At 52.9% G+C, this 26599-nt stretch overlaps 1 protein-coding gene across 1 annotated transcript; it reads right to left on the reverse strand.

Moving 5' to 3' along the window:
* Nucleotides 1-7367: 7367 nt before the first annotated feature.
* LOC120374505 (ras-related protein Rab-17-like) lies at nt 7368-25749 on the reverse strand. Its single transcript, XM_039494268.1, has 6 exons — nt 25711-25749; nt 16932-17094; nt 9182-9333; nt 8817-8838; nt 7949-8013; nt 7368-7439 (listed from the first exon to the last, which is right to left on the reverse strand). The coding sequence occupies exons 1-6, from the start codon at nt 25747-25749 to the stop codon at nt 7368-7370; spliced, it is 513 nt and encodes a 170-aa protein (XP_039350202.1).
* Between the last annotated feature and the right edge of the window lie 850 nt (nt 25750-26599).

Genomic DNA, 26599 nt, shown 5'->3' on the forward strand with positions numbered 1-26599 from the left:
ATGGTGCCCAACACCTACCTGCCCCTGAGGGGTGTGAGCGGGACCCCATTCAAGGTGCCCGTGGTGAGGGTACACCTGAAGTGGGGGGCCAAGGAGGGCCCCAAGGACGTGGGGGTACACCCACATTTGCCCACAGAGGTGTTAATGGGGGGGACCTCGAGGACTGGCCAAGTAACACCCGGGGTGCCCTGGTCGTGACCCGGAATCAGAGTCGGCGCAGGGCACTGCGTTCTGACAATGGGGACGGTACTCTGCCCGAGGCGCAGGCCCCAACCTGGTGGGGAGGGAACACCCAGAGACACGGCTCAGAGAGGCTGCGGCCTCAGACCCAGCCGGTGTGAGAGAGCAAATCCCCATCCCTGTCCCAGCTACTGAGTTCCAGGCCGAGGTGCAGAAAGATCCCTCCTTGCGGAAAATAAGGGACCTGGCCAACCATGTGGAGAGGTTGCCGGAAAAGGTTCCTGTGGGAGAAGGGGTTCCTGTATCGAGAATGGGCTCACCCAAGGAAAATGGAGTCAGGAGGGATCAGGAGGCAGCTGGTGGTACCTTGGAAGTATCGCCGCCAACTGCTGTGCTGGGCCCATGACATCCTCCTCTCAGGGCACCAGGGAACCTGGCGTACCCAGCAGAGGCTGCTACGGAACTTTTACTGGCCTGGGGTCTTTACCCATCTAGGACCCTTGCCCAGCACAGAGGAGCCTTTCCAGAGGGGGGCAAGGGTCAAAAGGCGGGCTCTGAACCAAGAGAGCCCAAATCACAGCCCCCCAGACTGGAACGCGGGGAGAAGACCCCAGCCCAGCTTGAACCCCAGGGGTATTGGAGTGACGAAAAGCCCTGGGCTGCATAAGCCTTTCCACCTGCCAACTGCGAGTGCCCTTGAGTCCCCCCGACCTAAAGGGGGGCAGGAAACTGGAATGGCCTGGGGTAACTCTTCCCCCATAACTGGGGGGATCCTGGGGCATCCATGGGAATGTAGGTGGGTTCGAACTTCCTCAGGTCACTGGCTGAAGTGACCCCACTCAGTTCGGTCTCGAAGGGGGGAGAGATGTGACGAAGGGGGACTGTTCTTACTGGGGGTCTGTGAATGCTGTGTTGGTGCCTCAGTGTCCCCTATGCAGTTCTTAAGTATCTAGCAAAGCAAGAGACCAGTGCACCTAAATGCCTGACACTCTGTCTCCTAGCAACTGATGGCCTGGGCCCCTCCTCTGCAAAGGTGCCAACTGAAGGTGTTGGAGACTGTCACGGAGTGTGGGGGAGTCCGGCCCTGCACCCCTCTTCCTGGGACTCACAGGGACTCTCAGCCAGCCTGTAAAACAGAAGATTTAGTGAACAACAGGAGCACAGGCTACAGCAGAGCTAGTGTTCAGAGCCAGGACCTCTCAATCTGGCCCTTCTGGGGTTCAGGGCGCTTGGATCCCAGTGTAGGATTCCCTGAACTCCCACCACCCAGCCCCAAACCGAAACTGACTCCCCCTCGCCACTCGGCTCTCTCCTTTGTCTAGCTCCCCAGGCAGAGGTGTTGACCTCTCCTCACCCGTGCCTAGCTCAGGTTACAGGCCGAATACCTGTCCTTCACCTAAAGTCCTCCCCGTCTCTCCCAACCCCCACACAGACAGCCCCTACTCCAGCACATCTCTCCCCCCTTCGAGACTGAACTGAGCGGGGTCACTCTGCCCAGTGACCCGGGGAAGTTCAGGGCCCCCTCTCCGGGACAGCACGTCCGCTATCAGGTTGGCACTTCCCTTCACATGGACCACGTCATGTCATAGTCCTGCAGGAGCAGGCTCCACCTCAGGAGCTTGGCGTTGGCTCCTTTCATCTGGTGCGGCCAGGTCAGGGGAGAGTGGTAGGTGTACACGGTGAAGTGGCGCCCAAAGAGATATGGCTCCAGTTTCTTAAGGGCCCACACCATGGCCAGGCATTCCTTCTCGATGGCCGCGTAGTTCTGCTCCCGGGGTAGCAACTTCTTGCTCAGGTACACGAAGGGGTGTCTCTCCCCCTTTTCCTCCTCCTGCATCAACACCTCCCCCAGTCTCGTGTCTGAGGCATCAGTGAACACCATAAAGGGCATGTCAAAATCTGGGTTTGCCAGTATTGGGCCACTAACCAGAGCCTCCTTCAGCGCCCGGAGAGCCTGCTGGCACTCCTCGGTCCAGACCACCTTGTCTGGCTTCCCCTTCTTGCACAGCTCAGTGATGGGGATGGCTATGGCGCTAAAGTGGGGCACGAACCTTCGATAGTACCCCGCCATCCCGATAAAGGCTTGGACCTGCTTCTTGGTTTGGGGAGCGGGCCAGTCTCTGATCACCTCCACCTTGGCTGGTTCCGGCTCTAGGCAGTCGCTCCCCACCCGATGGCCCAGGTAAGATACTTCTGCCATCCTCAGCCTCTCAGAGTCAGTCCAGCACCTGTTTAACCTGGGACACGTGTTCCTCCCAGGTCTGGCTGAAGACGCAGATGTCGTCAATATATGCCACGGCAAAACTTTCCATCCCCCTCAGTAGCTGATCCACCAGGTGCTGGAAGGTGGCCGGCGCTCCCTTGAGGCCGAAGGGCAGGGTCAGAAACTCGTAGAGCCCCAGAGGGGTGATAAAGGCCGATTTCAGCCTGGCATCTGCGTCCAGCGGCACTTGCCAGTAGCCCTTAGTAAGATCCATGGTGGTGAGGTACCGAGCTCTCCTGGGCATGGGGTAGGCATCCAATACAGTGATGGCACTGAGCTTTCGATAGTCCACAGAGAACCGGATCGACCCGTCCTTCTTGGGAACCAGCACCACTGGCAAGGCCCAAGACCAGCATGTCCCTGACCTCTCTTTCTAGGTCCTGGGCAGTTTTTCCGGTGACCTGAAAAGGGGGGCATCTTATAGGGGGGTGTGACCCGGTCTCCACCCGGTGGACAGTCAAATTAGTGCATCCAGGCTGGTTGGAAAACAGCTGTCGGTACAGATGCAGCACACCTCTGATCTCAGCCTGCTGGGCCAGGGTCAGCTGATCAGAGAGGGGAATCGCCTCCAGGGGGGAACCAGCTTTTGTCCCCGGGAACAGATCCACTAAAGGTCCTCTCCCTGCTCCTCCCAATGTCCACACAGGCCAACACCATATTTCCCCTGTCATCGTATGGCTTCATCAGATTCACATGGTACACCGGGCGGTGATGAGCCCGGTTAGACAGCTCCACCACATAGTTTACCTCATTTAGTTGCTTGACAACCTTGAAGGGCCCTTCCCAGGCAGCCTGGAGTTTGTTTTTCCTCACGGGGGATGAGAACCATCACTTGATCCCCAGTGGCAAAGGCGCGGGCCCACGCCGTGCGGTCGTACCAGACCTTCTGCTTCCTCTGGGCTCGGACCAGATTCTCCATGGGCAGGCCCATGAACTCGGCAAGTCTTTCCCGTCAGGGACGGCCTTCCCCTCCCATTCGTCTCGCATCAGGTCCAGGGGCCTCCTTACCCGCCTTCCATATAGCAGTTTGAAAGGCAAAAACCCGGTAGATTCCTGGGGTACCTCCATGTATGCAAACAGCAGGTGAGGTAGGTACTTGTCCCAGTCCTGTGGGTGCTGGTTCATAAATGTTTTTAGCATCATCTTTAGCGTCCCGTTGAACCTTTCCACCAGCCCATTGGACTGGGGGTGATACGCTGAGGCCCAGTTGTGCCGGACCTCACATTTCTCCCACAGGGACTGGAGCAGGGTCGACATGAAGTTGGAGCCCTGGTCCGTTAAGACTTCCTTGGGGAACCCCACCCGGCTGAAAATGGTCAGCAGCGCCTCTGGCACGGTATCTGCTTCAATAGAGGACAAGGCCACCACCTCGGGGTAGCGAGTGGCGAAATCTACCACCACCAGGAGGTATTTCTTCCCTGACCGGGTTGCCTTGCTGAGAGGTCCATGGCCACCTTCTGGAAAGGTTCTTCTATGATGGGCAAAGGCCTCAGAGCTGCTTTCCCCTTATCCCGGGCCTTCCCCACCCGCTGGCAGGGGTCACAGGATTGGCAATACTGTCGAACATGGGTAAAGAACCCAGGCTAGTAAAAGTTCTGTAGCAGCCTCTGCCTGGTACGCCGGATTCCCTGATGCCCGGCGAGGGGGATGTCATGGGCCAGGTACAGTAGCTTGTGGCAAAACTTCTGGGGAACCACCAGCTGCCTCCTGATCCCCCATGACTCCACTTCCCCGGGGGGAGCCCATTCTCGGTACAGGAACCCCTTCTCCCACCGGAACCTCTCCTTGCAATCTCTCCTCATGGTCTGTCCCCCACTGAGGTCGGCCAGGTCCCCTGGCTTCCGCAAGGAGGGATCTTTCTGCAACTCGGCCTGGAACTCAGCAGCTGGGACAGGGATGGGGACCTGCTCTCTCAACCTCTCTGGGCCGTGTCTCTGGGCGTTCCCTCCCCACCAGGTTAGGGTCCTGCGCCTCGGGCAGAGTACCTTCCCCGTTGTCAGAGCGCAGTGTCCTGCGTCGACTCTGACTACGGGTCACGAACCAGGGCACCCCGGGCGTTGCTTGGCCAGCCCTTGAGGTCGCCCCCCATTAACACCTCCGTGGGCAAATGGGGGTGTACCCCCACATCCTTGGGGCCCTCCTTGGCCCCCCACTTCAGGTGTACCCTCACCACAGGCACCTTGAATGGGGTGCCGCTCACACCCCTCACGGTCAGGAAGGTGTTGGGCACCATCCAATCTGGGGCCACCACCCCGGGCCGGGCCAGCGTCACCTCTGCGCCCGTGTCCCAGTACCCAGTGACCTTCCTCCCATCTACCTCCAGGGAAACAAGGTACTCTTTCCGGAGGGGTAGCCCTGTGCACCACACTGTAAACCCAAAACTCGGAGCCTGGAGCATCCAGCCCCTCAGAGGAGCTGACCTGGGGCCCTCGTCCCTCCTTTGCAGGTGGCGTGTGGCCAGCCCCCGCTTTCCTGCAAACGCTGCCCCTCATCCGACTCGGTCTCTACCAAGTTAACCCGGTGTGGGGTCGGTCTGCTCAGTCTGTCTTTGAGCCTGGGGCATTGGGACCAGATGTGGCCCCCCTCTGGCCAGATTGATAGCAGCTCATGTCCCGTTGGTCCCCTCGAGTCGGATGGTTGTCCCTGACGCTGGGCGTTCCCCTTGGGAGGGGGGTTCTCCCTATTCCCCCTTTGGGAGGTCCCAGGATGACTCTCTCTCTGCATCGTGGCGAGCCTGTTCCTTTGGGATTCCTCCCTGCCACCCGCGACCGGCTCTTCACAAAGTCATCAGCCAGCTGCCCTGCATGTCGTGGGTTCTCTGGCTTTTGGTCCCTCAACCACAGCCTCAGGTCGGATGGGCACCCCTCATACAGTTGCTCCAGTGCCAGCAGTTTAATCACGTCTCCCTTCGTCTGGGCCCCGCGGACGGCTAGTTGCAGATATGAGACCTCCGGGGTTTTATACTGACTCCGGAACCTCTCCCGGTACATCTCGGGAGTCAGCCCAAACTCGCGCAGCAGGAGCTGAGTGGAGAGGGTTGGGTCAGTTTTCGGTTTGGGGCTGGGGGGTGGGATTTCAGGGGGATCTTATGCTGGAATCCAAACACCCTGAACCCCCAGAAAGGCCAGATTGAGGGGTCCTGGCTCTGAACACGAGCCCCGCTGTATCCTGTGTTCCTGTTGTCCAATAAACCCTCTGTTTTACTGGCTGTCTGAGAGTCACTGTGAGTCCCAGGAAGAGGGGTGAAGGGCCGGACTCCCCCACACTCCGTGACACCGCCCCTTTCATTTGGCTGTGCACGTCCATGGCTGTGGAGTCCCATAAGGGGGTGAGAAACGGGATCCTGTCTGCAGGGTCAACCCTGTGCAGCTCGCTGGGCCAGGAAGCCCTTAGCAAAGCTTTTTGTAGGCTTGGGTCCCCCCTCACTCACCGTAGCCGGGGCCTCGCTGCTCCTCAGCCGGGCCAGTTCCAGCTCATGCTGGCGCTGGTTCCCCTCGTGTTTATGCTGGTTCTCCCGCTCCTTCAGTGTTTGCCTCCTTAACTCGAGCGCCTCCCTGTCATATTCCAACCGCATCCGTTCCAGGGACGGGGAGCTCTGCCGGGACGATCCCCTGCTGGCCGCCGGGCTCAGGGTGCCCTCAGTATTCACTGGGCTTCCCCCAACCCCTCCCCTAGGTATAGGTGGGAAGGGTCTCGGGGTGTCCTCGGCTGCAGTCTGGCCCCTCCCAGCCATGTCAGGCCCCGGGGCCCACACTGCATCTGCTGGGCGGCTTCCCTCTGGGACAGGGCTCGATTCACCCAAGCGATCCTTCTCCTCCAGCTGGGCAATTAGCTGCTCTTTGGTGGACCTCCCAATGCGCAGCCCCCTCTGCCGGCATAGCTCCACCAGGTCTTTCTTAAGGTGCTGAGCATACATCTTCCTGCGGGCCACTCACCGGCCTGTGCTCTCAGCTTCCCACCGGTTCCAGGGAGACCCCTCGTGCACCAGCCCTTCTTCAGGTCACCCCCCCTCTCTTCCAGGGTCTTGCTGCAGAGTCGTCCACCCCGGGACTCCTCCTGCAATCCCCCCGGGGGACCCTGTTACTGCAAAGTCCTTTGCTCTGGTCACACGCTCCCAGGGGTTAATTGCCTCCTGAAATCGCCCCTTCGTTTTACTGCTCCCCAGTCACTTACTGCAGGAAGCGCCATCCACGGGGTGCAGTAGATCCCACCGCTACCACCAGTTGTCACGGAGTGTGGGGGAGTCCGTCGAAGGGGGGGAGAGATGTGACGAAGGGGGACTGTTCTTACTTGGGTCTGTGAATGCTGTGTTAGTGCCTCAGTGTCCCCTATGCAGTTAAGTATCTAGCAAAGCAAGAGGCCAGTGCATCTAAATACCTGATACTCTGTCTCCTAGCAAATGATGGCCTGGGCCCCTCCTCTGCAAAGGTGCCAACTGAAGGTGTTGGAGACTGTCACGGAGTGTGGGGCAGTCCAGGCTGCACCCCTCTTCCTGGGACTCACAGGGACTCTCAGCCAGCCAGTAAAACAGAAGGTTTATTGAACATCAGGAGCACAGGCTACAGCAGAGCTCGTGTTCAGAGCTAGGACCTCTCAATCTTGCCTTTCTGGGGTTCAGGGTGCTTGGATCCCAGCCTAGGATTCCCTGAACTCCCACCATCCAGCCCCAAACCGAAACTGACTCCCCCTCTCCATTCGGCTCTTTTTCTTTGTCTAGCTCCCCGGGCAGAGGTGTTGACCTCCCCTCCCCCCTGCCTAGCTCAGGTTACAGGCTGAATACCTGTCCCTCACCTAAAGTCCTCCCCAGCTCTCCCAACCCCACACAGACAGCCCCTACTCCATCACATGGTGTTGCGGGCTCCAGGCCAAGAGTGTGGGGCTGCGGGGCTTCTGCACTTGGGTGGGGGAGCGGGACTGCGGGTTGCTAGGCTGTTGGCGGGGTAGCAGGAGTCTCCGGGCTCCTGCCGGGGGAGCGGGGCTCCATGGTTGCGGGCTCCTGCCAGAAGAGCGGGGGTGTGGGGTTACCGGCGGGATCGCGATTTTGCGGGGCTCCGGTCCAGCGAGTGGGGCTGCAGGGTTGCGGGGCTGTGGGTGAAGAGAGTGGGGGCAGGTAATGCGTAGCAAAGAGGATGTCAGTGTGCACCGGTTTAAGATTATACAGCAGAACGCGCCTGTTGCCCAGAGCAGTGCATGGCAGGTACGGGCGCCTGTTGCCCAGAGCAGTGCATGGCAGGTACGGGCGCCTATTGCCCAGGGCAGTGCATGGCAGGTACGGGCGCCTATTGCCCAGAGCAGTGCATGGCAGGTACGGGCGCCTATTGCCCAGGGCAGTGCATGGCAGGTACGGGCGTCTATTGCCCAGGGCAGTGCATGGCAGGTACGGGCGCCTATTGCCCAGGGCAGTGCATGGCAGGTACGGGCGCACTCAGGGAACATGCTGCCGTGATGTTTTTGAAAGAGAGAATCTGCCAAGTGCTGAGATCTTACTGCAGTGACGCCACTTACCTCAAAGGTGACTTCCCGCTGAGCAGCAAGATCTGTCTTATTGCCGACTAAAACAATCACGAGCCCTAATCCGACATGGCAAAACTGATTTCAGCGCTACTCCTCTCGTCGGGGAGGAATACAGAAATCGGTTTAAAGTGCCCTTTATATCAATATAAAGGGTCTCGTTGTGTGGACAAGTGCAGGGTTAAATTGGTTTAACGTTGCTAAATTCGGTTTAAACGTGTAGTGTAGACCAGGACTAACAGATGTATTTAATCTTTGTTACTATATCATCCTTAAAGTCTAGGGAGCTGGGAGTGAGTGTAACGCCAACATACCCTGTTTGTCAGCAGGTGGGATTGAACCTGGGGCCTCTGGAGCTTAGTGCATGAGCCTCCACCGCATGAGCTAAAAGCCAAGTGGCTCTTAGCTAAGGCTGTAGAGCAGACTAATTTTAGCTCCCTCTCTCTAAGTCAGGGCTCGGCAACCTTTCAGAAGTGCTGTGCCGAGTCTTCATTTATTCACTCTAATTTAAGGTTTCGCGTTCCAGTCATACCTTTTAATGTTTTTAGAAGGTCTCTTTCTTGACGTCTATAATATATAACCTAAACTATTGTTGTCTGTAAAGTAAATCAGGTTTTCAAAATGTTTAAGAATCTTCATTTAAAATTAAATTAAAATGCAGGGCCCCCCGGACCGATGGCCAGGACCCAGGCAGTGTGAGTGCCACAGAAAATGAGCTTGCGTGCCGCCTTTGGCACACATGCCATAGGTTGCCTACCCCTGCTCTAAGTGGTCTCTGTACCACTAGATGAGACAGAAGGTGTGTGGGTTACATGAAGGTAGGGGAACAAAGAGCACTCAGTGATGCTCCCTCATTACCTACTTGGCTGGTGAGCTGGATTGGGCTGGGAGGTAGGGGTAGATAGAGAAATCTTGGCTTTGAGGGGGGAAGCGTGCGCATTTATTGTCCACTGTAAGTGAAATGTCTGTACCAGTTCCTTGCATGTCTTTACCAGAAGAGAAGGATAAACCTGCCCATGATGTGTAGCCCTTACGTGATGTGCGCAGGAAAAAGCAGTCTTGGTTGAAATGTCTGGAGATATACTGGGAAGCTACCCTACACTAGAACTATTGCAGCCTACCAGCAGAGTAGCTGCATTATCAAGATTCAGTCTGGATATTTTAGAAAGTTAAAGGCAAACCCTTCTGGAGGAGAGAGGCAGGAGAACAAGCCATCGCTGGTCTTACCTTTCTGGCTATGTCATATACAAGAAGGGCAGCATTCGCCCCCCTGTAATAAAGATGGCAAACGCTATGGTACTTCTCTTGTCCTGCAGTGTCCCAGATCTCAAGCTTGATCGTGGCAGTTTCTAAACATACCAGCTGGGTGAAGAAAGAACCTGGAAGCGACAGAGATGCACCTTAATTAATGTTAACCTTCATCTCAGTGATCTGTGTGAAAGATGGGTGTTGAGATTCGGTTGGAAGGGGCTACGGGAGGAGGGAGGATGGGTAGCATTCACCCCCCTGTAATAAAGATGGCAAACGCTATGGTACTTCTCTTGAGGATGGGCAGCATTCGCCCCCCTGTAATAAAGATGGCAAACGCTATGGTACTTCTCTTGTCCTGCAGTGTCCCAGATCTCAAGCTTGATCGTGGCAGTTTCTAAACATACCAGCTGGGTGAAGAAAGAACCTGGAAGCGACAGAGATGCACCTTAATTAATGTTAACCTTCATCTCAGTGATCTGTGTGAAAGATGGGTGTTGAGATTCGGTTGGAAGGGGCTATGGGAGGAGGGAGGATGAGAGAGAGAGAATTAAAACACCCGCTCCCCCACCAAAAGCAATGCAACAAACAGGCTTGTGAACAGGTCTTACCCAATAACAGCCTGGCACTACACCAATGCACGTCAGCAGGGTGTAGCTGGGATATGGGGAGGGGAAGAGAAATGAGAACAATGGTTCTTGCCTAATCCATCAATATTGGTGGCATTAGCAAGCTTTGGTTTTACAGCTGTCTAGCTGGAGGAAATGTGATGGCAGGGTGGGGATTAGGAGTCTTGAGTTCTAATCCAGCTGTACAGTGCCCGGCCCTGTTGGGTGCTGCTGTAACAGAAATACTGCAATCTCCCCGACAGTGATTTGTATGACCTTGGGCAAGTCACTTAAGGCTCGCGTGGGCCCCTAAGCAGAGCCCTAATTATACATAAGCAGCGCTGTCCCAGGAGTAGCCCCAGGGAGGTGCTCAGATGCTTCTGAGCTACAACTGCTTGTTCTTGCTCTTAGCCCATGCCAGCAAACCTGCCCCACCCCCAAACTGGCAGGGCTCTGCTGGCCAGTGGGCGGGGGTGACACCAAGGCCATGCCTGCTCGCCCTCTCTCCCTGCTCTAGGGAAGTGAGAGGTGCACGTTTGCTCCTGAACACCTGGCCCAGAGGCGTAAAGGTGCGGGGAGAGGCCTTTCCTCTCCCATACTCCCCCAGGCAAATGTGTCTAGCCCCTAACCTTTCTGTCTCAGCTTGTCCAGGTGCAAAATGTTTGAAGATCCTTGGTCTGAAAATGCTATAGAAGCTCAAATGTGCGGCTGTGCACAGTAGATAGGCAGAAGCCATCTGTTAAGGGCCAGACTGTCTAACAAATACATGGGCTTGAGGTAGAGGGGGCAGTATAGAGCCAAAGCTCTCCAGAGAGCCGTGAGAGAGCGGCGAACAGCAGAGGCTAACAGAGGGAGTTTGCTTGGGAGTTCACCTGGGGAGAGCCCATTGAGGCTTTCATCTCTCAGGCTTCTGTGAGTTGCTGCAACGGCTGAGGAAGCTCTTAGAAGGAAGATATTATGGAAGGTGAGCGTTCAGCTGTTGTAACCTGCACAGGTTGTGCCATGTTTGTCTTTCTTCCACAGGACAGAAGTCACTTTGTGTGTACAAAGTGCAAGCTGGTCTCCATATTGGAAGAGAAGGTTCGAGGTCTGGAGCAACAAATATCAACCCTGCCTTGCATAAGAGAAAATGAAGATTTCCTGGACAGACGTCAGGATATGCTTCTACGGGCACAACGTCCTGACGAATCGGAGCAGGCTGTGCAGAGGGGCGAGAGGGAGGGGGAAGAAATTTGGCAGCATGTGACCTCCAGAAGTAGAAAGAGGAGCGTCCAGGTACCAGCAATGGAGATACAGATTGGCAACCGTTTTCATGTTCTTTCCACAGATACTAATGCAGAGAGTGGAGTAGATGGTACATCTGACAGAAAGGAGCCGAAGAAGACTCCACCAATTGGAAGGCACGAGATGCACTGTCCTAGGGAGGGGGGTTCCACGAACACTGCTCCCAAGACAAGGAGGAGGGTGGTGGGTTGGAGACTCCGTCTTCAGGGGGACTATCATCTATCTGACGCCCCAACCGAGAAAACTGAGAGGTCTGCTGCTTGCCAGTAGCTAGGATTCACGATGTGACGCAGAGCCTGCCGAGACTCATCAAGCCCTCGGATCGCTACCTCTTCCTGCTTCTCCACGTGGGCACCAATGATACTGCCAAGAATGACCTTGAGCGGATCACTGCAGACTACGTGGCTCTGGGAAGAAGGATAAAGGAGTTTGTGGCACAAATGGTGTTCTCGTCCATCCTCCCTGTGCAGGGAAAAGGCCTGGCTAGAGATCGTTGAATTGTGGAAGTCAACGAATGGCTATGCAGGTGGCGTTGGAGAGAAGGCTTTGGATTCTTCGACCATGGGATGGTGTTCCAAGAAGGAGGAGTGCTAGGCAAAGACGGGCTCCACCTAAGGAAGAGAGGGAAGAGCATCTTCACAAGCAGGCTGGCTAACCTAGTGAGGAGGGCTTAAAACTAGGTTCACCGGGGGAAGGAGACCAAAGACCTGAGGTAAGTGGGGAAATGGGATACAGGGAGGAAGCACGAGCAGGAGAGTGCAAGAGGGGAGGATTCCTGTCTTAGACCGAGAAAGCGGGACAATCAGCGAGTTATCTTAAGTGCATATACAGAAATGCAAGAAGCCTGGGAAACAAGCAGGGAGAACTGGAAGTCCTGGCACAGTCAAGGAAGTATGTTGTGATTGGAATAACAGAGACTTGGTGGGATAACTCACATGACTGGAGTACTGTCATGGATGGATATAAACTGTTCAGGAAGGACAGGCAGGGCAGAAAATGTGGGGGAGTTGTATGTAAGAGAGCAGTATGATTGCTCAGAGCTCCCGTATGAAACGGCAGAAAAACCTGAGAGTCTCTGGATTAAGTTTAGAAGTGTGAGCAACAAGGGAAATGTCGTGGTGGGAGTCTGCTATAGACCACCAGATCAGGGGGATGAGGTGGACGAGGCTTTCTTCCAGCAACTAGCAGAAGTTACTAGATCGCAGGCCCTGGTTCTCAAGGGAGACTTTAATCACCCTCATATCTTCTGGGAGAGCAATACAGCGGTGCACAGACAATCCAGGAAGTTTTGGAAAGTGTAGGGGACAATTTCCTGGTCCAAGTGTTGGAGGAACCAACTAGGGGCAGAGCTCTTCTTGACCTGCTGCTCACAAACAGAGAAGAGTTAGTAGGGGAAACAAAAGTAAATGGGAACCTGGGAGGCAGTGACCATGAGATGGTCGAGTTCAGGATCCTGACACAAGGAAGAAAGGAGAGCAGCAGAATACAGACCCTGGACTTCAGAAAAGCAGACTTTGACTCCCTCAGGGAGCTGATGGGCTGGATCCCCTGGGAAAATAACATGACGGGGAAAGGAATCCAGGAGAGCTGGCTGTATTTTAAAGAATCCTTATTGAGGTTGCAGGAAAAAAACATCCCAATGTGTAGGAAGAATAGTAAATATGGCAGGCGACCAGCTTGGCTTAACAGTGAAATCCTTGCTGATCTTCAACGCAAAAAAGAAGCTTACAAGAAGTGGAAGATTGGACAAATAACTAGGAGGAGTATAAAAATATTGCTCAGGCATGCAGGAGTGAAATCTGGAAGGCCAAATCACACTTGGAGTTGCAGCTAGCTGGAGATGTTAGGAGTAACAAGAAGGGTTTTTTCAGGTATGTTAGCAACAAGAAGAAAGTCAAGGAAAGCGTGGGCCCCTTACTGAATGAGGGAGGCAACCTAGTGACAAAGGATGTGGAAAAAGCTAATGTACTCAATGATTTTTTTGCTTCTGTCGTCACAAACAAGGTCAGCTCCCAGGCTGCTGCACTAGGCAGCACAGTATGGGGAGAAGGTGACCAGCCCTCTGTGGAGAAAGAACTGGTTCGGGATTATTTAGAAAAACTGGACGAGCACAAGTCCATGGATGTGATTGCAGAGCCATTGAAGACTCATGGCGAATGGGGGAGGTCCACGATGACTGCAAAAAGGCTACTGTAGTGCCCATCTTTAAAAATGGGAAGAAGGCGGATCTGGGGAACTACAGGCCAGTCAGCCTCACCTCAGTCCCTGGAAAAATCATGGAGCAGGTCCTCAAGGAACCAATTCGGAAGCACTTAGAGGAGAAGAAAGTGATCAGGAATAGTCAGCATGGATTCACCAAGGGCAAGTCATGCCTGACTAACCTAATTGCCTTCTGTGAGGAGATAACCGGCTCTGTGGATGAAGGGAAAGCAGTGGATGTGCTATTCCTTGACTTTAGCAAAGCTTTTGATACGGTCTCCCACAGTATTCTTGCCAGCAAGTTAAAGAAGTATGGGCTGGACGATTGGACTATAAGGTGGATAGAAAGCTGGCTACATTGTCGGGCTGAGTGGGTAGTGATCAATGGCTCCGTGTCTAGTTGGCAGCTGGTTTCAAGTGGAGTGCCCCAAGGGTCGGTCCTGGGGCCGGTTTTGTTCAATAACTTCATTAATGATCTGGAGGATGGCGTGGACTGCACTCTCAGCAAGTTTGCAGATGACACTAAACTGGGAGGAGTGGTTGATATGCTGGAGGGTAGGGATAGGATACAGAGGGACCTAGACAAATTAGAGGACTTGGCCAAAAGAAACCTGATGAGGTTCAACAAGGACAAGTGCAGAGTCCTGCACTTAGGATGGAAGAATCCCATTCACTGTTACAGACTAGGGACCGAATGGCTAGGAAGCAGTCCTGCAGAAAAGGGCTTAGGGGTTACAGTGGACGAGAAGCTAGATATGAGTCAACAGTGTGCCCTTGTTGCCAAGAAGGCTAATGGCATTTTGGGTTGTATAAGTAGGGACATTGCTTATGTGATTATTCCCCTCTATTCGACATTGGTGAGGCCTCATCTGGAGTACTGTGTCCAGTTTTGGGCCCCACACTGCAAGAAGGATGTGGAAAAATTGGAAAGAGTCCAGTGGAGGGCAACAAAAATGATTAGGGGGCTGGAGCACATGACTTATGAGGAGATGCTGAGGGAAGTGGGATTGTTTAGTCTGCAGAAGGGGGTTCCAAAGAGGATGGATCTAGACTGTTCTCAGTGGTACCTGATGAGAGAACAAGGAGTAATGGTCTCAAGTTGCAGAGCGGGAGGTTTAGGTTGGACATTAGGAAAAACTTTTTCACTAGTAGGGTGGTGAAGAACTGGAATGGGTCACCTAGGGAGGTGGTGGAATCTCCTTCCTTAGAGGTTTTTAAGGTCAGGCTTGACAAAGCCCTGGCTGGGATGATTTAGTTGGGAATCGGTCCTGCTTTGAGGAGGGGGTTGATCCCTTCCAGCCCTGATATTCTATGATTCTATGAGAGGGACAGAAGCCTTCTCTGAGTGCCAAGTAACATAGGCAAATGATACCACACTCATAGACTCATAGACTTTAAGGTCAGAAGGGACCATTATGATCATCTAGTCTGACCTCCTGCACAATGCCGGCCACAGTATTTCACGCATCCACTTCTATAACAACCCCCTAGCCTATGTCTGAGTTATTGAAGTCCCCAAACTGCGGTTTGAAGACCTCAAGCTGCAGAGAATCCAGGCACTGTGACTGCCTGGTTTGTGTGGCAGCGTGGGAGACCCTTTGGGCCCTCCATCCCCACTCTCTTGGCAAAGGTCAGGGCCCTTCTTTAAAACAGGAAGAAAAGTGTCTTTCTGCCTATTTCTGATGTAAAGACACAGAGCCAGATACTTGCTTATGTAAATTGGCCTTGTCTCCATTGAAGTCAACGTCTAACAGATGGGGATCAGTCCCATGAACACCAATGGCCTCTCTAGCTCATACCAGGATCTGTAAGCTTGCAAAACTTCCTAAAGAGACTAAACTGACCCTGTGTTGACATCTCCAATAAAAACTAAAGCCATGTTTTCCACCAGTGTTGCCTACCGAGATGAATCTTTTTGCATCTGATGATGGGAGCACATAGCAGAACTGGGTGAATAATGGTGGTTTGGTTTTGTTGCTGGCAATTGGAAAAGTAAAAAAAAAAATTCATTGCAAGTCCAACACCACATGAAATGTTTCAAAGATTTTGACTCTACGTCGAGAGAAATTTTATTCTGGATCAAATGAAACATTTATTTTAACTTTGACCATTTGAAATAATTTTTTAAATATAAGCCTAAAGGAATTTTTGAAAGTCATTTCAAACCAAAAAAAATGAAACATTGTGATTTGTTTTTTCAGTTTTTTTTAAAACAATTTAGTGAAACTGCCATGAACTCACAAGGTGGGTGAGATAAGATCTTATCTCGGACAAACCTCTGTTGGGGGAAGGGACACACTTTCATGCTACACAGAGCTCTTCTTTAGGTCTGAGGAAGGAACCGTAGTGTTACAGCTAAATACTCCGCTTCCTACCCAGATCCTGAAGAGCTCTGTAAAGCTCAAAAGCTTGTCCCCTCTAGGGTGACCAGAAAGCAAGTGTGAAAAATCAGAAGAGAGGTGGAGGGTAAAAGGTAAACAGGTAACAGGTAAAACCCCAAACAGATAAAGCCCCAAATATTGGGACTGTCCCTATAAAATCGGGACATCTGGTCACCCTAGTCCTCTCGACCAACAGAAATTGGTCCAATAAAACACCTCCTTTGTCTCTTCAATATTCTGGGACCAACCTGGCTACATGAACACTGTTACCATGAAATCCTAAAATGTGGTGGTGTCCCTGGATCTGCAGCTTCTTCACAAAAAATCTTCAGCTGAAATTTCACCTAGTTCTAGTGTGAGTGGATGTCTGTTGAAACACCAGGAAAATGTCAAAGGCCAGTTTGCTGATCACATTAGAGAGGCTAGATGGGCTGCTTTGACTAGACTGACTGGAGCGATAGAATGGGCAGAGCTGCTGGGAGTCTGGGAAGATAGCCTTTTAAATGTCATCCGTTGGAGGCTCCGTTGTCATACGTCCTCTGTCCTCCGTCACAAACAGGGCAGAACTGGCAGGTGTAGACCAAAACTCTTCGCTGAGGTGACCTATTTAAATGCTGCACTACCTGTAATGAACCACTAGCTCTCACTCTGACTCCACAATGAACACAGCTGTGTTGCTGGTCCCCTGTTCATGATTTCCTGTCTCCAATCTACCCCAGCAGAGAAAAGTGTCCTGCATGTGGCCTGAGCCTCCCTGCCCGTGAACTGCAAAGGCACTGTGCCACTGGTGTCGGTGGAGTAGGAGATGCTGAGACCTGACTTTTTTCAGACGTGCTTCTTAGGTTGGTGCCTAAAGATCCAGCTCTGAAGAGCAGCATCAGACAAGGCCCAGCTTTTAATGGGCACATCAGCCTGCACAGCTTGCGCCACCTTAACCAGACCTTTCCGTATCTCGCAGTTGTCAGTCCTGTGCCTGAGCTGAGAAAGCAAATTAACCCCACGCTCACGGGCTGTAACGTTGGGGGTCTGTTGGGTCACGTTCCATTAGCCGCCAGAGCTGCCAGCTGGAGCCGCTAACCCTGCCTGCAGAGTGACGTCCTGCTGCTTCTCTGCTGAGACTGAGAGCTTAAACAAAACCAAACTTCACGCTAGCGTAGCTCCGCTGACTTCAGCAGAGACACTCCTGCTACAAGGGAGACGCAGATCAGGCCCTTTATGTTGCACCAAAGGATTAGTTCATTGCTGCCACTCACTCACATCCCACAGTGGGCAAGGATTCCCTGACGTCATTTTTCACATAGCGGAAGGCTATGCTTGACTTTTCCACAGCCGTGCTCCCCAGCAGAACCACCTTGTAGATGTAGGCTTGCTCCGTGGACGGCCCCGCCCCCACCTGCTGCGTTCTTCTCGGGGCCATGTTCTGCAAAGAAGTGAGAACCCTGTTCAAAATGCATTGACAGTGCGCTCCAGGGCCCTCGGATGATTAGCTGCGTACACGCTAAAGAGTTAGGCCCCAGGCCTCGATTTCCCACTCAGCGTATCAGGAGATGTGGCTCCAGTTTAACCCTGATATTCTATGATTCTATCTGATATTCTATGATGCTGTGTGATTTAGTTGGGAATTGGCCCTGCTTTGAGCAGGGGGTTGGACTAGCTGAGCTCCTGAGATCCCTGCCAACCCTGATATTCTATGATCCTCCCTGCACCCCCGTTCCAATCATTCAAGCTCAACATGCTTAAAAGAATCCTAATGGGAGTCTAACCCTACGGGTACATGTACAGTACAGTGGGCTGTACCGACATAGCTCTGTCACTGTATTGGCCAGTATAACGCAGTGGTATAGACACAGCCAACACCAACAGAAATGGGGTTTTCCTTTAGTGTAGGACACCACTTCCCCAACAGACAGGCGCTTCAACGAAGGAAGCCTTCTTCTGTCAACACAGCTGCAGCCACTGTGCGGGTTAGGTTGGCATGGCAATGTCACGCAGGATTGTGGCCAACAACAGGGCGGCGTGCTGCCCTAAATTAGGTGTAGACCAAGCCTAATCCATAGAATCGTCAACAGCCTGAGCTGCTGTGGCCACAGTCACAATGTCAAGTCGCCTCTCGTAGCAGCACTGTGAACTCCAGACTCCCGATCCTAAATGCTGGTCATAGCGCTCCAAACTGTTTCCCCCCCAATACCTGACCTCCTGAGAAAGCTCTTCCGTCAATACACTGGCTTGGGCTCTTGGAACAAACTTGATACAGGTGGTCCCAAAGCGTCCAGCACTAGGCTCACAAGGGGCAGTCCGGATGCACAGCCATGAATCAGTCGGACTTTTTCCTTACCAAGAAACCTCACTGGCCCTATACCTGTGGTTCTCGGGAGTCTCAAAGGCCAGGTGAGGCTGGCTTTGGTGGGAGGCTAGGGGGAAAAACCATCAGTGGCTGAACTTTTAACCCTAGCAAATAGCTTCCCTTGAAGTCGGTTTCTAGTGCTTGGTGTTATGAAGATGGGCCACATTTTCAAGGTTATATTCAGCCTTAGCGATAGCTTAAAAAAATAAGGGGACCTGTGTCCATGGTTTCACAGGCCCCCAGCTCCAGCTGTAATAATGACCGAGACAGATCCATGAACCCCTAAAGACAAGCAACCCATGAAAACAAACGCCTATCAGAGACAGTGATTTTTTTTTAAGTGGCTCCTTTTGTAAACTTCTTGATAGTAAAAATCTCTGTATCTTCGCTCCTGCATCTATCTCTGCCTTTGTCGAGTGATTTGAGATCCTTGGGTAAAAGACTCTTTATCACAGCTGACTAATTGTTATAGGGAGGAGCTCACTTTGAAAATGGCTGATCCTAGACACAGAGCTAGGTTCCACCTGGAGCTGAAAACCTGCCCACACAAACATCAGAATTGTGTGCCCTGCTCTTCCACCCATCTACCCCTCCTCCCATGGGTTACTGTGGGGCTCAGTGACTGAGCCCCGGGGTTTATAAGCCAATATGAAGTTTTAGATGCATTTTGAAGCAGTCTGTGTGGCTCCCAAAATGGAAGATTTAATCTTCCTAGACCTAGACCGAGCGATTAAAGCAGATCAAAAGAAAAGGAGTTCACCAAAGGAAGTGCTGCGCTGACAGACCTCTGTCAGGTGGGCGAGGCAGCTTTCCTTGCATCGTCCTGTGGAGATGGAGACTGGACGCAGAGAAGGGAAATGAGGCAACATGAATCTGAAAACGATCTCAAGCCAGCCAAACTCTGCACCATGGAGTAAAAAGAAGCAAAACTTCACCATGCTGAGCAAATGTAAGAAACAAAACACCATCCCCAGAAGTCTTGCCAGCTAGAATCTTCTGACCATGTGCAACTCGCCATGACACCCCACTTTGTAGGGCCATTTCCTGGGGTTCCCCCTTCTCTCTCCCTGTATTATTATTCAGACTACGCCAGATGGGAGAGTCTTTGGCATAAAAAGAGACCGGACATTGGAAAGCTGTTAGCGTCTTCCTTTGAGCGTTTCTGAAATTCCTGATGAATTCTCCTATAGTCGCAAGACAATGCTGAATAGAAAAATGTTGTGAATTGCAGCTGTTTAAAAGAACTTTCCAGTGGTAAGTTGTCTTAAGAAACCCATAAACATGCATCAAATCCAATGAATTTGCTCCTCTTTCAATCAGCCATTAATGTAAAACACAACCGCCTCAGACGGCAGCGCTGCATTAACAACGTAAAATGCCATGTAGAATCAGACTCCATTATCCCCTCCCCTATACCTGATACAGGACACCAGTGCATATCTCCATAGGAACATACCCACATAACAGGGGATTGTTGATCCCTCTAGAATAGCAGCCTGTCTCCAACAGTAGTCATGGCTAGTTGCTCCAAAGAGGGTGACCAGGACCTAACTTTCCCAGAGGGGAGGTTTCTTCCAAATCTAATCCAGTTTATGGACTAAACCATGAGTTTCTCGCCATCTAAACTATTTTAACCCGATCACGTCTCTAAAGACCCACCTCCTCGTGTCTCCTTGGCACCAGACTTTCCATAGAGCAGTTTCTGTTTTCATCCCTTTTCCCTTAATTGGTTATGTTCTTCTTTCTCCTTTACCCGCCTAGGGCCACTTCCTCGCTCTTTCCGTGTTTATCCCTCTGATTTATTTATTGCGCCCTTCCTCCATCTAAGCTTCCTCCTTTCCCTGCTCTGTTTAGGTTTTTGTAAGGGTGCCCGTCACCATGTTATCTGAGCACCTTGCAGAAAGCCATGCTTAGCTCTTACACGGCACTCACTCCACAGACCTCAAATACCTTTACCAAGGCGTTATCATTACCCAGCTGGGGCAATGGAGGGGAAGTGACTGGTTCTGTGTCACGCAGCAGCCCAAAGCCAGCCAGCAACAGAACCTCCTAGGTCTCCCGACTCCCAGGCCAACCCTTGATCCACTGGACCACACAGTCTACTCCATTAGCGTTCCCTTCCATTCCCCCTCTGTCCAAGATCATCTTAAGCAATCCTGGTTGTTCACCTGGAGCCAGCCCAGATCTGCTAAACCTTAGGCTCTAAACTCAGGCTTGGGGGAATTTCTTAGGCCCTCAGGAATCATCGGACTCTTAATGGTGGAGCAGCTGTGGGTACCACAGACATGAGTGGGGTTTTCTTTCCCATTTCCCTGGGGAGGAGAGACAGTAGGAGACTCCAGGCTGGGACACTGCTGCTCCACCTTCTGGCTAGGAAGCCCAGCAACTTTCCATCTAGGTACAGGGAGCAATTCTTCCCCCTGTCTGGCAAGTCTTCACTCCCTCAGCCAGGGGTAGGGGGCGTGGCTTTCAGTTCTCTAAGTATTTTGGTAACTCCAGAAAAATTATGTATTTACTCCCCTAGCACCTCAAGTGTGCAAGGCTCTTCAGCTGGGTAAAAAGGCACTATCCCCTACAAGTCGGGGCTTCTGATTTTAGCTTTTAACCACCAAACACCAATGAAATCGGTGTTCATCCAACAAACACCACAAAAACACTCTGTTTCTGTTGACTTCACCCCTTTCCCAGTGTGGTTTGTTTATGTAGGCAAAATGGCCCTGCTTCTGGACTGTATCTAAGGGCTTATCTACACGGAGCAGTAATGCAGGCTCTGGGAGTATGATTTCTAAAGCGTGCCTTAATTGCAATCAGCCAGGCAGGACGGGGTGCAGGACAATAGATTGTGGGGGCAGCATTTGATTTCCGTCCTAGGACTTTCTCCCTTAGAATCACTGAGGACATTGGGGTTTCTCCTTTTTCTTCGCTTGCATCTTTGTCCTTTCCCCCTGCTCTCCTTTCACCACCAGGGCCTGTGTGTGCATGCGGAGGGGGGTGGGGTTGTGCTCCAACTCTCCTTGCGGGAGGCCCTCCCAGAGACATGTGGCTGGAATAGTGGTCTAAGAGTGACTCCCTCCGGTGGTGACCTGTGACAGCTGGTGAGAACTCTCCGCTTTCTGATTCTCAGAGTCTCAATCCTGATTGAGGAGCATGGGGCTATTGTGAGGGAGGAGACTCAGGTCTTTGTTACTCTCTTTTAAGACCAAGGAAATAAGCCAGAACCAAACGTGTTTGTTTGCTCTTGCTGCTTTTCTCCATTCATTGTCTTTGAGCAATTCATGATTCTCTCTCTAATGGGCTAGTTCTTCTAAACTGCTTACTGAATAATTAGGTTTTAATAAAGCCACATGCAAACCCAGACTTCCAGTAACAAAGGAGTCAGGCAGCACCCTACAGAATGGGGGACAGTCTGCTGGAAAGCTGTGACTCTGAAAAGGATTTTGGGGCCAAGGTGGACGAGCTGCTCACCATAATCTGAGTATAACGGATGTGTGGGCCGCCTAGTGCCCAGCAGGGGAGAGGAGCCGCGGCTCCCCACCTGCTGGGGACAGAGACCTCCAGGGCGGTGGGTACATCATCCCTCATTGAGAACAGACAGCACTGGCGCCCGCAGCCCCAGAGAAGCCAGAGAGAAGCTGTGGCCCCGCGCCTGCTGGGGACAGAGAGCACCGGTGCCCGCAGCCCCGGAGTTCTCTGTCCCCGGAAGCAGGGCCGGCTCTAGCTTTGTTGCCACCCCAAGCAAAAAAAAAACAAAAAAAAACCCGCGCGGCGGCCGGAACAGCAAGGGGGGGAGGGGGCAGGAAACCAACCTGCTGCCCGTCTGGAGCAGCAAAGGGGGGGGGGGCGGGAAACCAACTTGCTGCCCGGCTGGAGCAGCAAAGGGGGGGGCAGGAATTCCAGGAAACCTGCCAGATGGTCGGGGCAACGAAGTGGGGGGAGGGGCATGAAACAAACCGCCCGGCGGCCGGAGTGGCAAAGGGAAGAAAAAACAAAAGACCAAAAGAAAAAAAAATACCTGCGGGGCGACGGGAGTGCGGGTGCAGGGGGACTCCCAGCCCTGCAGACCCCGGGCAGCGGAGCGCACAGCCCAGCTAGCGGCGGGGGAGTGGGAGAGAGAAGAGCCAGAGCGGAAGAAGCTCCAGGGGCCCGGGCCCTGTGAGAGTTTTCTGAGGGCCCCGGAGCGAGTGAAGGACCCTTCACCAGGGGCCCCAAAAAACTCTCGTGGGGGGCCCTGCGGGGCCCAGGGCCTGGGGCAAATTGCCCCACTTGCCCCCCCCCCTCTGGGCAGCCCCTGGAGCGTTGGGTGGGAAATCCCGGACCTTTAGATTTTTACAAATTCCTCCCCGACGGCTATTTAAAAACCAAAAAGCTGGACATGTCCGGGAAAATCTGGATGCACAGTAACCCTACCATAGGGATTCCAGGATCTGCAGCTGCGTGGTAAATACTCCAAGTCATCACCAAACAGCTCTTCCATATGCTGCAAACTGGCCTCACTATCTGACTATGGAGGAGAACAGAAACCCTTTTTACAGCGGGAGAGTCTCTTCAATGCTGCACTCTTTGCATGGCTTTCAGAGGTCGTGAAACACGACTACCCTGCCCCAGGAGTCTCTCAAGGAGCTGCCTGCACACTCACTTGGCACCCACCGGTAATGGTCTCTGACAGTGGCATTGCAGAGGGAGCTTAGCAGACTGTCCCGTCTATGACTTCCTGAATTGCTGCCAGGACTGATTCTAAGAGAAGAGCGGATTTCTCCTCTGCGCTAGGGAGATTCCCATAGGAAAAGCAGCTGTGGCGTGGGAGGGGGCAATACAAGCACTACCCCTGAGCCCTTGAATAGCAGCAACTAGGACTGTGGTAGCCAGGGGATTGGTGTGTCTTGCTGGGAGAGCAGAGCTGGAGAGCAGAAAAGGGCGTTGGAGGAATTGTAGAAAAGTCAGTGTCATGGCCGGGTCATGAGCAGCCAGACCTAGTGCTCAGAGGCAGACAGGAGTCTCAGAAGACAGGAGTTGAGAGTCAGCTGGGTCAGGATACTGGAAGAGCAGAAGCAAAAGACCAAATTGTGTTCAGACCCTCAAATCAGATGAGCCACAACGAATCACATGGTCCAGAAGACAGGGGCGCTCGGGTGTTCAGACAGATTCTTGTTCCTGCTGTTGGTTTAAGGAGGTCCCGGGGGCCGATTAGCTGCTCTGGGACTCTGCCAATAGGCCTCAGGGATGGAGCCTCAAACTGGGTCTGGACTTCGAAAGTCCTAGGTAAGCAGTTTTTAGTAGGCTTCCAGGTGGCCTGCTGGAGTGTGGCTGCTCCCAGGAACCCTGCAGACCCGGGTTAATGACCCATGGGTCATGACTCTGAGTGATCTCTCCCCACTCAAACCTCCTGCAGGAAACAGTCTCCAGGATCCCAGACAAATCCTCTGAGAATAAAAAAACAAAGTCATGATGACAACTAGGCTATGGAACAGGAGCCCCCTCTTTGTTGCAACAGCCCCAGTGCCCAGAAGAGTGAACAGTTCTTACCTCCAGGAGATACCTGGGATCTTCCATCTAAGCCTCAATGGGACCCATGTTGCTTGGTTTGACAGGATGAGATCATCTCTCCCCACTGCTCTCTGAGCTGGGCTGGCTGCAGCATACATCTGTGGAAGAGGCCAGGCCAGAGACTGGAAGAGAGATGTTACAGTCAGGGTCCAGGCACCCTAGAAGGAGAACAGAGGGTCTGAAACCGAAAGGCTAAGCAATCAAATCAGCAGATTCGACAGAGAATTTTTGTACCGTACAGGGACATCAAATAAGGTCTGTTAGGAAAGTGGAGAAGTGAGTCTGGAAACTGCTAAGGCCACGATTGTGACTCTTAAGATTCAGTTTGAGTCACTACAAAGTGTGTTTTGTTTTGTTTTGTCGGTTTGAAATTTGTCTCTCTTGCTTAGTATCACTTAAATCTCTTCTTTGTTACTCTGCTTCCCAAAGCACCTCAGTGTGAGTGAAGTGTGAGTCTCCAGCCTACCTAACAGGCTGAGCTGTGCCCTGTTTCTTTGAAGGAAGCGAATAATTTCGGAGCGGTGCGGGGCACAGAGTCCACAGGCAGTTCACCAGACATCTTCTGTGAAGCCCAAAGAGAACAAAGGAGCAGGAGAAATTCAGGCTCCACTGACCCATGGGAACTTCCCATAGAAGAGGCTACAGAGTGCTCCAGACACAGCCAGAAGGATCCCTCCCACAAACTGGGCCATGTCCTTCCCCTCCCAGCCCCACAGCTTCTTCCCCATCCCAGCCTCAGTAACCCCTCCCATCTCCCTGGTCTCCCCACCCACTCGCCAATACCAGGCTCTTTCCATAATGGAAGCAGATTTGTACCAGAGATCCTGGCCACTAGATCCGAGGCTGCTCTTTTTGTCCATGGGCGTAGCAGGTTGATTTCCCTTTGCAGGATCTCTGACAGGTCTTGCTGCTGCTCCCTCAAGATTACCAGCTGCATCTGTAGCTCTGCCTGCACTTCCTCCTGCTTCTGAGGAGTTTCTAGGAGCTGCTGGAGAAACCCCGAGCCCTGCTTTGCCTGCTTAACCTGTCCCTGGAACTCAAATGGGCAATCCCACTTGCGGGGACGGACCTTCCTTCAGTAACCAAGACTTCCATGAGCCCTCGTGGATGACAGGGAATTCAATCCTGCTGACTATGCCAATAACCAATAAATCTACTCATTGTTAGGTGCCCTCTGGTCCTCCATCGACGGTCACTCCAGCACCATGGCAGTCTCTCTGCCTGGTAATTCGGCCCTCTGGCCGGCTCACTACCTTTAGTCCACGCTTCTGGGGCTCAGTTTGTCACACTAAAAGTCCAAAGAGGTCTTCCCAGAGAGAAAAGTTCGTTTGCTCTCGCTGGGGCTCTGGCTCAGCCTGCAGGCCCCCTTGCTGGGCTTGGTAATCTCTCTGGGTGCATTTATGCCCCCTTCTTTAGGGTCAGTAGAGGAACCCGGTCCCATCCTGAACCTGGTAGCAGCCCAGGGCTCTGTACTCAACAGCTAGGTCTGCTCTTTTCTCTTTGCTGCAGGTTTCCCTGGGCACATCCTACCTCTCTTCTCAAGTTCCCTTCTAGGCTTTCCTTGCTGCTTTCAACATCCTACCTAGTTCTCATTCCAGTGCATAGCCCAGCTAGGCTTTATTGGCGCTGCAGTCTGGTTCTTTCGGGGCCAATACACGGTCCCTCTGAGGTAGGACTCATTCTGTAATCAGTTTGGCTAAGCCCCAGGCTCTGCAGCCCAGGGGAAAGCACTCTCCTTTCCCTGTTACAGACCTGCTCTGCCCAGTCCTGCTCTTCTTGGGTTGAGGTGAGTCTTGCCCACAAGCTCAGGGTTTAGCTGATTGCCATATTTGGGCTTTTCACCTTCCTCTGCAGTATAGGGCCCGGTTCACTTGCTGGAGGATTCTCTGCACCTTAAAGTCTTTAAACCATTATTTGAGGACTTCAGTAGTTCAGACATAGGTCAGGGGTTTATTACAAGAGTGGGTGGGTGAGTTTCTGTAGCCTGTATTGTGCAGAAGGTCAGACTAGATGATCATAAATGGTCCCCTCTGACTTTAAAGTCTAGGGGCAGGTCTACACTACGGGGGAAAATCGATATAAGATACGGAACTTCAGCTACATGAATAACGTAGCAGAAGTCGAAGTATCTTATATCGAATTACCTACCGTCCTCACGGCGCGGGAATGATGTCCGAGGCTCTCCATGTCGACTCCGCTACCGCCGTTTGGGTTGGTGGAGTTACGGAGTCGACAGGAGCGCGTTCGGGGATCGATATATCGCGTCTAGATGAGACGCGATATATCGATCCCCGAGAAATCGATTGCTACCCGCCGATACGGCGGGTAGTGAAGACGTACCCTAGGAGTCTGTAGCGGGCCTGGCACCGCAGCGCCCCTTTGTGGCAGGTGCCGGAACGGTGCTGGGGCCTCACTTCTCTCTAGTCTCTGTGTTTGCCTCTCTACGGGCCATCTGTCACTGTCACTCGGTCTTATGCTCTTCTCTCCCCCAGTAGGCGCAATAGCGTGAGCTGGTGGGCGGAGTCTATATAACCTCTCTTAAGGGTGGGGTAGCACGGCCTAGCGGTCAAAGTCCATATAATCCCCCTTTGCAGGCGGGGTAGTGCGGCCAGAGTCCACATAATCCTTCCTGGTTCAGGGTGAGGGGGTAGTGGGACTCGGGCCCACCCTCTCCTCTGAGCCCCAAGCCAGGGCCCTGGTAGCGGCAAGCTCTACGTGCCGCTCGCTCGGCAGAGATCCGCCAGCAACACGCCGAGTGGTAATGCAGCTTTAACGCCGTTTATCTCTACTTTCCCCTGGGAATGGCAGTGCTTCTGCGGCGAAGGGTCCTCTGGTCTGCTCCGCCCCTGGGTCGTCCTCCATCAGGTTCTCCAGTGGTGCCTCGGCAAGGCTGATGCCCGGATCCTGGCTTGCGAGCCCTCTCTCTGCAGGAGCTAGCAGCATGCATCCTTCCCCTCCGGCGGTCAGCCCAGACTGAGCTGATGTGCAGGCTTTTATATCTGAGCTCCAGTTGGAGCATGCCCAGCAGAACGTCTGG

The sequence above is a fragment of the Mauremys reevesii genome, linkage group 11 (genome assembly GCF_016161935.1).
Source record: "Mauremys reevesii isolate NIE-2019 linkage group 11, ASM1616193v1, whole genome shotgun sequence".
NCBI classification, from domain to species: Eukaryota; Metazoa; Chordata; order Testudines; family Geoemydidae; genus Mauremys; species Mauremys reevesii.